At 43.0% G+C, this 13,285-nt stretch overlaps 1 protein-coding gene across 1 annotated transcript in view; it reads left to right on the top strand.

The window, feature by feature from the left end:
• The window catches only part of MTUS2 (microtubule associated scaffold protein 2), a 152,112-nt gene that overhangs the window by 90,852 nt on the left and 47,975 nt on the right, over positions 1-13,285 (top strand). The window contains exon 4 of the mRNA XM_008494921.2: positions 9,245-9,406. Coding sequence (XP_008493143.2) covers positions 9,245-9,406 — 162 coding nt within the window. The remainder of the gene's footprint in view (positions 1-9,244; positions 9,407-13,285) is intronic.

Here is a 13,285-nt window from a genome sequence, read left to right as displayed (position 1 = left end):
CAAATAGGGCACTCCAGGCCAGCGCACAAGCAAATTAAAAGCAGCAATTTCAGGAAAAAGGCATTTGTTGATGATATGATGCTCTAAGTGTCAACAGATGTCATTCCTTATAATAATGCATGTGGTTCTAATTTGGCACTTCTTGCCATCAGGAGGAACTTCTTGCAGAGCAGATGTCAGTTCTAATCCTGTTTTTCATGGGTGCCTGTGCCCTGTTAAAACTGGCATGCCAATTCAGAAGCAGGCATGGTGCCATTAGAGCAGATGGTCATGAGCACAAATGATGCTACAAAACTGGTCTTTCCAGAAATATGGGTGCTGGGACTGAAGTACTTCCCAGGAACATTGAAATCTTCCCATCCAGAAAAAATCCCACCTGAGAAGGTTGATATAGGCTATTAGTGCTTCAGTGCTAGTAGAAAATGGATGTTATCTATATCTTCTTTCTAGTTGTTCTAACTTTTGGGCAACCACTGGTGATACCAGGGAGCATTCTGACAGCTGAGGGTATTAGAATGTAGATGTGCCCTTTGCAAAAATGCCATCAATTCATTTGTGTTACTTCGACAGTTCTACAGTTCCAGGGAATTGTTGAGGTTTGGAGAACCACTCTGCTTGACAAGGAGAAGAATTGGCCCTTGGACCTTCACCCATCTACTCTGTGAGACAGTGTTTGACTGCCAAATACCTGAAATAAAACTGTGTTCCTGTTTTATTTCATGTGCTTTCTGCTTAGTGTAGAGGGTAGAAGCTTTCCTGAAGCACCCATCTGAAGTCCAACTTGGCTTGCATTGAAGAAAAGCCTTCAGTTGCCCATGCTGGAACAAAATCCAGTACTTCTTACAAATTCAGCATTCAGCAGCAGTTCATTTCAGTAAATTTGCTGAACATGGGGTTTTGAAAAAATCTGTTGCTTGGATGTAGCTGTTTATTTTCTTTCCCAAAATGAACCTGTTGGGAGGAATTTAAATATTTAACTGGTAGGTTCTTCTTAACTTGTGTTAGCAAGTAGAGCTTCCAAAAGCATTATCAGTACTTGGTTGGGTTAAAGCATACCTCAGGTGTTAAGAACAAGCCTTTCCTGTAACTAATTGTTAGGCTTTTGGTAATTATACAATAGGATCAGGTTACTCTGGTCTGATCTTTCAGAAATCTTAGTCCTTATGTCTAGGAGAAGCTCTCATCTCAGTTAGAAACAAACATTCCCTCAATATATAGTCCTAATGCCTCAGCTCCTCAAGGTACCACTTGAGACACTTCAGCAGAGTTTTCATGCCATGGGATGCTTCTTGTCAGTGTGATCATTGTCAGACACTGAATGTGGGGAGTTTGCAGGGAAGATTTGGTCGTGAATGACATCTGACAGTTCAAGTCTAGGTAGTGCCAAGGGATGGCCCTTTCAGAAGGTGGCCAATAACAATATGTTATCCTTTCGAGCAAGCAAAATACTGTGCTGTCATCACTCTATACCCTATGGGGTTTTAATTAGCCACCTATACAAACCAGCTCAGTTAGCCAAGCAGCTGGACCAGTGGTGGGCAAAGCAACCACCAACACACAGGGAAATCTTATTGAATAATGGAATGTTTATCTTGCTTGGCAGAGGTGGAACATTTCAGAAGAGCCCAAACAAAATGCGTTATATGATTCCAAAGTGTGGCATAATCACCAGGTTGTCTGCAAATCCCACTGACAGATACAGAAATTTTACTTTGTGGTGAAATTCTCACCTTGCCCAATCAAGCTTGTAACACTTCAGTAGGCAGCAGCATTTAACTCCACTCAAGTAAGAAATAAATTTAGCTGGATCCTAAAATGTGTCTTTTTAATTGGTGAGGTGAAATGAATAAGTTAATATTGATACAAGGAGGTGCATCAGCAGAAGACTGTATTTCTGATGTCTGTTATGCATGGAGGACACTGAATATGAGACCGCCACAAAAATTAATCTACATTTCCTCAAATTCGGAGTCATCAAAATCAATAAAGCACTGAAAGGAAGGAGATTCACTTCCACTTAGCAGAGGCATCTGCTAAGTGGAACATCTCCATTTCTCGTAAATCCACTTAGTTGCAGGTGAGACTAAGCTGAGTTACTGCTCCTTTGCCATGGGCTGGGAGCACACAAAGCCCAGGCTGGTGAAGCCCAGGCTTGGCTGTAAGTCCAGCTGTGGTGGTGAGCAGGGCAGAGGCTGGAAGCCAGGCTAAGACTGGTCTCCTGATACCTTGCCCTGGTCTTCACACTGTGGTTTTGGCTTCTCTAACTCTACCAGGAAAAGCTACTATAGTTAGCCTGAGTGGAGGAGACAGCCACTTGGCCAGCTTTTATTTAGCAGTGCAGATACAGCCTTATAGACCAAGCCTCAACTAAACCCCATGTCTGCAAAGGCATCCTGCTGGATGGTTTCCTGTGCTGCCCTGACACTACAACCTCCAGCTGAGTTAGGAAAGCACAGACTGTAGAAGTGATCTACCAGACACCCGCTCTGCCTTTTCCCTGTCTGGATCAGATGGAAGTGTAGGATACAGTCTGTGGCTGCAAAAGCCATCACAGTCAGCTGAAAGCAAAGGAGGACCCTGTCAATGCATCTTCACAGAGATGTTTTTGCAGTTCTTCTGGCAGTGGTCCACTTTGCAGGATTCCCATCCCTTGGGTGCCCCAAGAGCTATCTGCATGGACAGATCAGAGGGGCCAAACCCATCCAACAACAGCTGTCATAGGAAAAAAATGCTTGGTTTTAGCACAGGGAGAAGGACAGACATCCAGCTATCTCCTGCAATTGTGAGTGGTGGTATATAGAAGCCATGACTGATCACAGGTGTCATTATTGATCAGTGATGGCACCAAACTTCCCCCCAGGCAATGAAGGGGCTGTCTCAGAGGGAGTCATCTGCAGTGCAGAGACCCAAAGACATCTAAAGCTCAGCGACCTGCTCCTGTGCTGGCAGGCACTGCAGGTTTGGCTCCTTATTTTGGTAGAAGTTATCAAGCTAAAAGTTCAGGTTTCTGTTTTGAATTATAAGACTTCTGAAAATTCAGTTTGTATAAAGGCACGTGGGCATGCACAAACCTCCCCTACAATAACTGTGTTACAGAGAATTATTGCTCAAACACCTTTGTCTGAACCAAAAAAAAAAATGCAATGGAAAAAATACTTTGAGGTTAAGTAAGCATTGAGGTTTAAGCATTGTGTGAATATCAGTCCTTAAGCCTCTTCTTTTCTGGATGGAAGAGGAAGCTGTCATCAGCTTGTCCCTAATCTGTTGCATATTTGGCCTGCTGTATCAGGAAATATCAGCCACGGGCTCTTAGCAAAGAATAAAAAAAAACAAATTAGGCAGTGAGTAATCTTGTCTACTATCATAACATCATGATAGCATGGTAATCCCTCAGGACTAATAATTACACTGTACCACTTGGTGCTATTTCAGCTTGAGCTACAAAGCTGCACATTGAATTGTTGTCTCCTGATAATAACTCTGTGAAACATTACATTGAAATAGACACTGTGGGTCTTTAAAACAGTAAGCCTTAAGATACTAAAATAAAAATCTCATATGACAGGCCCCATATCTTGTAATCAATCTAAAAAAAATTACAACTTTACAGATGAAAACCAGAAATAAAAAGTGGACATTAATTGAAGGATGGCCAAATGTTCCAATTTAGCAAAAAGTGTGTCTTGTGGTTTTGTTATTTGAAACATCACCTGATTATTCACAACAGCTTAGGTATTTTCCTTATCAGGTTCTTCCCCATGGCTGTGATTTTAAGCTTTCTCTTGTGCTTGCAATTTTGCTCGAAAACTGGGGCACAGAAGTACAGACTCATACAGCCCAATGTTTTGCAGGTGAAAAAAGTCATTCCAGCCTCATTCATCATTACATTTTCCTGCTTGCTTTCTCAGTCCTTTTGATATTCCCTTGATGTGTGAACTTGGAGAGCAGCTCAAGTCCTTCCTTATTTGTAAAGCACATTGAGGTCTGTGATTCGAATGTGTTTTGGAAATCCTATGTGGGCTTGATGTTGCAACAACTGGACATACCTTTGGTGTCATTAAACTTGACAGCAAGTAGTGTCCAAAGATCTTTAAGATGGAAAGTTCTTGCTAATATCCTGGGTAAATGTTTGTTCTTCATTCATGACACCAGGAGGTTCCCAGTGTCTCAGGTGTGATTCCAGCTGCAGCAGGGAGCCAACAGCTCCAATCCTGCTACCAGCACAGCAAATACTTGACCTGCTATGAAGAGCTGGAGATTCACTTGGTTCCAACAGGCTTCACGGAGTGGCCTATGAGACAGGGAACCACAGAAGCTTTAATACTCTTTTGGAGTCTGTTTCTTAGCAAAACAGAGAGACCCGTAGATGTTGTCAGACAACCTGATATTCTAGAAAGGATCTGCGTGCTCCAACAAGAGAGAGGCTTCATTGCTCTCAAGTTCAGGAAGGCAAATTTGTGGCTGTGGGACTCCAAAACACAGCCTTTCCTACTGCTGTGTCCTCTCAGAGGAAGACCTGCCCATACCACATAGCTGAATGCCTTGTCAAACACAGAATTCCCTTCCCTGCATGCTCCTGCTGGTTTTGCAGTTGTATTGTAATTTCATACCCTATTTCTATGCCCTTTTGCAGACTTTGTAAATAATTCCAGGAAAGGAACACATGTAAGAGACACAAACTCCTAGTAACACATTCAAGAGAGCCTTCCTCCTCAGAGGTGAGGAGTCCCTGAAGCGAGCTGCTGCAGGACAGGCCCAGATGGTGAAGAAGATGGTGGCACATACAGATAGAGGGTGGCTCAAGCCATCTGAGAGCCAGTGGGATTTTGGTCATGGTTTTCATTGAACAAGCAGCCAATAACATGTTGTCAGCACTGACTTCTTCATGGGTTTACAGGTGTAACAGTGTAGGGGATGAGTAGTGTTCACACAGTTTTCTTCTTCCATGTATTTTTTTCACAAGCGGAATAGTTTGATTCCTTGGGGTTCACAGATTAAATAAAGTGTGTCTGAAGGCTTTTAGCTCCAGCAGATTATTAATGATCTTTTGAATACTCCGCTGCAAAGCCAACAGTGTTGTTCCTCATAGAGCACAGAGTCTGCAGAAATATAGGGGTTTTATGTAGGAACACACAAATGACTTGTCAGGTGCTTCCGAGGTGAGCAAGGTTCAGATAAAATGGAAAAATACAGGAGTAGGAGTAAAGAGGTTTAATGCAATAGACGTTGTGATCACCTAGAAACAGTGCATGTACTGCTCCTCCAGTGTTTCTGTACAGGCTCTTACTGAAAACATAAGAGCTGGTATTCTGAGAAGGCAGATGCTGCTGACTCACCTGCTGCAGATAGTAGTGGAAGGTATCCTCTCATGATGGGCTGGCAAGTACTATCTGATGAACAACCTTTCTGAGGTTTCCTCAAGAACTGAATTCCTCTGAGTATATTAAAACCTTTGTTTTCCTCATAGAACACAAGGAGTGGCCATGTACCTGGATTTTTAATTTAATTTCCTCTTTGAAAGCTATTTGAAAAGAAGAGTGGAATCCAGCACCATGTATAGCAATGTGGAGCCCACTTTTCCCTGCCCCTGGGAAACTAGACTCTGCCATAGTGTTATCCATGGAAGCAGCAAACATTTGCTTTTTAGGGCATGTTATACATGTCTGTATTGTTGTTCTCCACTGTCTGAATTCCATCTCTGAGTGAACAGTGAAGTGGGAGATACTGTCTCATGCTAAGCATTGACCTTACCTCAGAAAACACTGGTTATGTTGATATCTAAGGACAAGGCACAAGGATTATAAACTGGAGCATAGGCAGTTCCATAGAAATATTAGGAAGAATTTTTTCACTGTGAGGGTGACAGACCACTGGCACAGGCTGCCCAGGGAGGTTGTGGAGTCTCCTCTGGAGACATTCAAACCCCACCTGGACCTCCTGCAGGTGACCCTGCACTGCCAGAGGGGTTGAATTCAATGATCTTTCAAGGTCCTTTCCAACCCCTGACTTTCTGTGATTCTATGATTCTATGATATTGCTGTTGTGATGAGCTGACTTTGCCTGGCAGACGGACAGCTGCTGTCTCGCAGACTCTCTTCAACAGGACAGGGTAGAAAATAAAATAAAGCTCATGGGTAGAGGTAAAGAGATGGAGACCACTTACCAGTTACAGGCAGAACAGACATGACCTGGGAACAATTATTTTATTTTCCCAACTAAAATAGAGTTCAATGTTGAAAAAGAAAGGCAAAAACCCCTAAAGCACTTTCCCCCCAACCCCTGTTTCTCAAGCTCATCTTCACTTCTTCCTCCCCAGCTCCTATACCTCCCCCATCCCACCTCCTCACTGAGCAGCACAGGGAATGGGGAGTGGTGGTTTCCATCAGTCCATAATAGTTCCTCTCTGCTGCTTCTTTCCCCTTTCACTTTTCTCTGTTCCAGAGTGGGTCCTTCTCACAGGATGCAGACCCTCAGGATAAACCTGCTCCTGCATGGGCTCCTCTCAAGGGGCCACAACTCCTGCCAGGAGCTTTCTCCTGCAAGGCCTCTCCAGGGGCTGCAGCTTCCTTCAGAACATCTCCACTTGCACTGGAGCAGGGCCTTCCACAAGCTGCAGTGTGGATATCTGCTGCACTATGGTCTTCCCCACAACAAGCAAGGCAATACCTGCTTCACCATGGTCTTGTCCAATAGGCTGCAGGGAGCATCTCCTCGCTCTCCTTCTCTAACCCTGGTGCCCATAGGGCTGTTACTCACACTTTATTCTTCACTCGTCACTGCAGGGACATGTTTTACCCTTTCTTAAACACATATTCCCAGAGGTTCCACCAGTTTGGCTGATGGTCCCAGCCATGCCCTGCAGTGGGACTGTTGGAACCAGCTGGAACTGGCTGAAACCAACTGTGTGTCTAATGGGAGAGCTCCAGACTCTCCTCACACCCTGCATCCTCCAGCACTTTGCCACAGTCAGCCGGTGCAGCCATGCAGCTTGGCTCTCTGAGTAGTACCTTTCTTATTAGAAGACCAAAAGCTGATTTATTTTTTTTTTCCTCCTTGCTTTTCTTTTTTTCTCCTGGAGAGTTTTGTCCAGACACAGCATGGGATGCCCAGCCAAGGACAGCTCTCACCAGGCACTGGGCAGTTCTGATCAAGGGGCTTGGTGAGAACGTGTTTGTCAGCTTTCCCACCCAGTCATCTCTGCAATTAGCAGACCTCTTCTGCTGTGTTTTAGACAATAGAAGTTTCTGTAGCTGGCAGCATTTCATCTTCAATACTTAGAAAAACCTTTTAACTGTTTTTTGTTTTTTTTTTAAATAAGACGTTATGCAACTCCCCTGGACACCTTGTTCTTCAGTGTGGGAATTGCTACTGTTTGGCCAGGTTTGTGAGTTAAAACGTTCTCCATATAATGCATTTCACAGCAGAGAATAAAGGGTTTCAATTAAAGAGCACTTGAATGTCATTTCTCTACAAACAGTAAGAGTAATTTCCTCTTCAAGGTTAGTTTTTCTACAATGGAAACTTTTAAACAAATAGTCAAGGAAAGAAAAAAATTTCAACAAGTGGGGCTACCCAAACTGACTGGGTGACACATACCTGGGACTACTTCAGGAGTAACTTCAGGAGCACAGTGCAGGGGGTCTGTGGTGGACACAGCTTCTGTAACACCCCCTGGCATCTGGCAAGATGTCCCTGAGCACAGCTGTGGAAGACACCTGGACAGGCTGGGCCAGACATTCTGCTGAGTTGGCTTCACTGAAGTCAACAGAGTGTTGTCAGCAGATAATTCAGCACTTAATCTTGAAAGGTTGTTACACAGGTGGAAAATCCAGGTGGTTTGGATATGAAACAATGACTTGATGTGCTAAGTGGTTGTTATGTGCACAACAGTGTAAAGATGACAAATGCTTTAGGTTTTCCTCTTCCTGCATAGTGTGGAGTAGACTGTTTTGTTTGCATTTTTAATGGGGCTTATTCTTTGAACAAAGGTCAAATGTGTTTGTAGGAGTCCATGTATACCACAGATATATGCTTTAATTAAAACAAGCAAGCAGCTTTAAAGACACAGCAAAACTTAGCACTGTCAGAGCCAAAAGGTATATTCCTCCTTTATCAGAAAAGAGGATTTCTTTTCCAATCTGCACTTCTTCTGGTGGAGTTTTAGCAAGCAAGAAAGAAAAACAAAATCTCTCCTTTACTTGCACACATTTAAGAAGCCTATTTCTTAAAAATACTGGGGACTTGGATGTGCCAATAATTAAAATAATGTTATCGTTTTCCTGCAGGCAGTACCTATACTGTACAAATAATACAATACTGTTGTATTGTAGCTTTTAAAAATAATGGAAATTAAAATTATCTCCCTTTTCTGAAATCCTATGTATTACTTGCTATCTCCACTCATTCTTTTCAAACAAAATGTTCATCCTTCTGCAAGTGTTGAAGTCCAGATGTGCTGCCATCTTTAGCTCCTCTTAGGCATTCTACTCAATATATAAAGACACTCCAACCTTGCTTTTTCAAATGTTAAGAAAGATTGATTTCCTAATATCTATAGGGAGTCTAGGATCTCATTATTCCCTAGATGGCAAATGGCAGGAGGAAACCCAACCAATTAGGTTTTGGAAGAGGTCAATATAAACTGGAACCTTGGCAACCTAAGATTCATTATGAGAATATGATTGAGGTGGATGTGAGAGTTAAGGTAAAATATATTTCTTTTGGTTTTCATCTTATTATTCAAGTGTCTGAGTGTGGTCTGAGGAACTGCTTGTAAGAAATTTTTCCTGGCTAGAAGAATTCAGAGCCTTCCACCACTGAGCCCTGCTATTCCCCCTTCTTGTGATAATCAGCAGCTCCCAAGCATTAGGGTGAGTGTGTAGAGTGGTCCTGTAGTAGCTACAAAGCAAAAAATAACTCATCCACCCATATATTTAAAAATTCCTTGTTTTCTTCATGAGCCTTGCAGCCAGGTACCTTTATGGAGCTATTGCACAAGAGGATGTTATATTCCTATTTGAGTCAGACTCCAACACCTGCCAAGTCTCAGCCCTTAAGGAAGTTCCTGGGAACTCTATTTCTACATCACCGTTTGTATTGGAGGAAGTCCATGGAACAGCCCGAGTTGCAAGGGGAATATTTGTAGATTACAACTGTAGATACAAGCTCAGTCTGTATGCCACTATTTGCATACATGTCTAATGAACTTATTATAATTAGAGCATTTTTTTTTTGTCTCCTGCAGGTTCCACCTTTGGAAGTGAAGAGCAAACCACTCCTAAGGCATCCACGCCTCTTAAAGATGTCCCCAGGGGGAGCAGCAAGAGCACCACACAGGCACCCAGCAGCACAGCAACCCCTCGCAGGAGCTTACTGCCAGCACCAAAAACTGCCACAGCACCTGCTGGTACGTCCTCCCAACTTGTGTACTTGAAACACCACCTGCAGTAGGGCAAGCGATGCAAAAACCTTATGATGGTGCTATTTTACTGCTTACTTTTTTTGGCACTCCTCTCTTAAGGCTGCTGTTGCCCAGCAACTTTTTCACCTTCTTAAATATGTTATCACAGAGGCATTACTGGCACTGGTGGGCTTGATCTTGGCTGACAGTGGGTCTGTCTTGAAGCCAGCTGGCATTGGCTCTGTCTATATAGGGAGAAGCTCCTGGCATATTGTCACAGAAGTCACCCCTGTAGACTGCCCCACAACCAAAAATTTGCCACACAAACCAATTACACCTGGTTTAATTAACACTTGCAGCGAAGGATTTCCTGCTATGGTTGGTGGCTTGGAGACTCTGGCAGGGAAGGTGAAACTGAGACTGTTCACCTTATGTAGTCCAACTAAGTGACAGTCGAGGGAGAAGGCTGTGTTCTTCTGTTAACAGTCAGGACTGACAGGCTCTTACTGTCAGAAAACTATTTACTCCTGTCATCTGCACTCACTGACCAGGAAATGGACCTATCTATCCACAGAATACATGGATAAAAGATGCTACCATCCTTTTTTTTATTATTTGAGCTTCCTTTCATCTTGTCTGGTCCCTAGTTGGGTTATATCATTTCAGGCTACAGCACAATTGGGTTAGGATCAGATTTGCCCCTAGACATCTGCAAGAAAAGCCCTTATTTCCAGCTAGTGGAATTAGTGTGATAAGATTTAAAGGGTTATTTCAAGTTTCTGTAGGTCTTCTGAGCTCTTTGGGTCTCTGGAAGACTGTTAGAAATCCCAGACTGCTTGTGCAGTCTCATATGAGAGCTTTGTCAGGGAGGTTGCAGCATTAAACACTGCAATGAGCTGGAACCATGGTGTTTGATATGCAATCATGCTAATGTGGACACACAAAATCTAGCACAGGCAGGACTAATTAAATGGTTAAGGCTGCCATCTCTGAGTTTTCATGTTACAAATGTCCCACATGATGCAGCAGTGTATGGAACCTGTTGCTACCATCCCAGTCAATTTATAAGCTAGTCTTGATAGGGAGATCCAGTCAGGTGAGGTAAAACTTGCCTGTTTTATTCTGGAAGGAAACTAAACATGTAAATTAGGGGTACCTGGCTGTGCTATGCAAGCAGTCAGACACAGATCCTGAAGAGGGCCGGCTCACAAGTTTGGGAAGTTGCTGTTATTATGCACAACTGACAGAAATAAAACCCCTACGTTAGTCCAGTGCTCTGGTTTGCTTTTTATATGAGCCAAAGTAGCAGCAGATTTATCTGAGGTCAAGTCATGGTTTGTTTTTATTCAATAGCGATATGGTTCCTCCCAATGCTACGTGTCTGGTGGAAGCAAAGGATGAAATAAATCAAAGTGAAGATAAAGACAAGCCTAATCCTGCCCTTCTTGCAATAATATATGAACACTGTCTGTAGATCCCAATATGACAGGGAGCCCTATAGGATGTAAAATCTTCTGTTTAAGTGTTCTTTGGACAGTTTTGAACATCATTTAAATGATGAAGAACAAAAGCACGAAACCACCTTTCAAAAACTGAGCTGTTTATTAAATCAGAAAGAAGATGGTACAGGACAAATGAAGCAAGTGGACAAAGGCTAGTGAAGTGTTCTTATTGGTTTGTGCTTTCTGATCCCAGGCCAACAAAGTCATCCAACAAAAGCCCTTTAAAATCGTGTCAGATACCATATTTTAAATGTGGCAGAGAAAGTTCTTGGGTGTGCTGAAAAAGTCAGTCTCCACAAGGACATCCTGCAGCAGACAGAGGGTGTAAAGGCTGAAAGTCTGCATGTACAGACACTGTAAAATGTCTGCTTGTACTGCTGCTGCAAAATAGACAGAACAATCATTGTCACATGTGACAAGTCTACTCTGAGCAAGTCTGGAGTTGCTGTTGGATGTCACAGGGCAGGAGGTGGATAGCAATAAGGGAGCAGAGAAGTAAAAACAGTGTATCAAACATGTTTGAAGGTATCCTAAAAATTAATACACACACACACACCTTGGGACCCTGACTGGCATGTCATAAAGATGATGAATATTGTGTCTGGGGAGGCAGACAGCCTCACCCCTGCAAGAGCAACACCAAAGAGACCTCCAGTGATCCAGCCTAAGGGATGCAGTGATTTGAAATCAGTGCAATGCATACATTTCTAACACTCTTTCAAGCTATAACATAATGGCAGCTGTGTGCACAGACATACTGAAGGACAGAAGAGCTATGGTGGAGCACATGTCCCTCATCCATCTCAGCCCAGTTTCCCCATGGCTGAGCTGGCAGTAGTCCAGCCACACCGAGGAATCATGGTTGGAAAGAATGAAACCACCACAATTTCCTGTTCCTTTTTCACCCCATGGCAGAAGACAAGACACTGCACAGAAGCTGTGAACAAGGTCAGAGGGATGATCTCCATCAAGGGTAGAGATTATCAGCTGAGGGTGGAAGTTGATTATCTTTGTACCCTGTACCCCTCCTTGTAGCAAGGGGAAATCCCTGACTCCAGCAGGAAGGACTTGTAAGACAAACCAACCCCATACTGCAAGTGAGGCATATTTTCCCATAAGAAAAAGTAAATCAATAACATGACCTTAGGGGTGAATCTTGCATTTGAGGAGGAAGTCACAAGCTTGGTTCAAAGTCAGAAAACCAGGCTGTCCCATGAGCAGTCAGAAAACCAGGTTGTCCCATGAGCAGCGCTACTGAAGTCAGCCATATACTACAGCTTTTAGAAAGTAGGGAAACCACAATTATTCCTGCTATATATTCAATGTATTTGAAGAATGTGTTGGATGTGACCTGAGCAGAACACCTGTGCCATAAATTCTCATTAAAAAAAAACAAAAAAACCCACAACTGCTCAAGAAAGGTTTTACTCCTGATATTTCACCAGAAGTGCTTGTCAAATAAATTGGACTGCAGGGTATAAATCACATTTAGGTAATGAAAATGGGCTCCTATAGCTGCTGCTGTGCAGTGATTCAGATGGTGAAAAAAACTTAAGATTTGGAAAATCACAGCTGAAGATCATTGCCATGTAAATTATTTTGAAGACATCAACCAATTGCTTTTCTCCTGGTTTATGGAAAGAATGCACTTGATGAGTTTTCAGTATTTTGCACAGATCTTTTTTGTGTTACCTTTCATAGTTGCATACCTGTAAACAAATAGAAAACAAGAAAAAAAGCATACTTGAACAGAAAATCTGAGACAGGTCCTTCAAAATTACTAAAATATATTAACTGCTTTGAGAAAAACAGTGATGACATAAATAATATTTACCATTTCTGTTATTGAAGGCAAAGGGAAATCTTATGGCAGTCTTCAGTCACCCAGTGGGAAATAGAAAAAAAATATCCAGGCATTTCTCAGAGATGCACAGTGAGAGGGCAAGAGACACCAAACACAAGCTGGAACACAGGAAAATCTCACTGTTTGACCAGCTGTGAAGTTTGTTGTCATTAGATCACCTGTGGAGGAGGTCAAACACTAGAGCAGGTTGTCTGGAGCACTGGTGACTCCTCCATCATTAGAGATACCTGTGATGGGATGGACAGAGCCCTGCACAGCCTGCTGCATGCAACTGGCTCTGAGCAGGAGGCTGGACCAGAGGACTTCAGAGGTCCCTCTGGCACAGCTGATTGTAAAATATGCAACAAACATCCTAGGCCCACAGTTGAATAAAGGTGTCCCCATACACACAGCAACCGATGTGTTGGTTTGGTCTCTTGCACGTTCAGGAGTAACTCATGAGCGGAAACATCTAACTAAAGGGGAGGTCTGCTCTGGGGAGCTGAGTGCATTGCTTCTACAAAGGCAACAGGACTTGCC

Source organism: Calypte anna, chromosome 1 (genome assembly GCF_003957555.1).
Source record: "Calypte anna isolate BGI_N300 chromosome 1, bCalAnn1_v1.p, whole genome shotgun sequence".
NCBI classification, from domain to species: Eukaryota; Metazoa; Chordata; class Aves; order Apodiformes; family Trochilidae; genus Calypte; species Calypte anna.
Note: the sequence above shows the minus strand (reverse complement) of the source record. Positions and strands in the feature narration are given on the sequence as shown.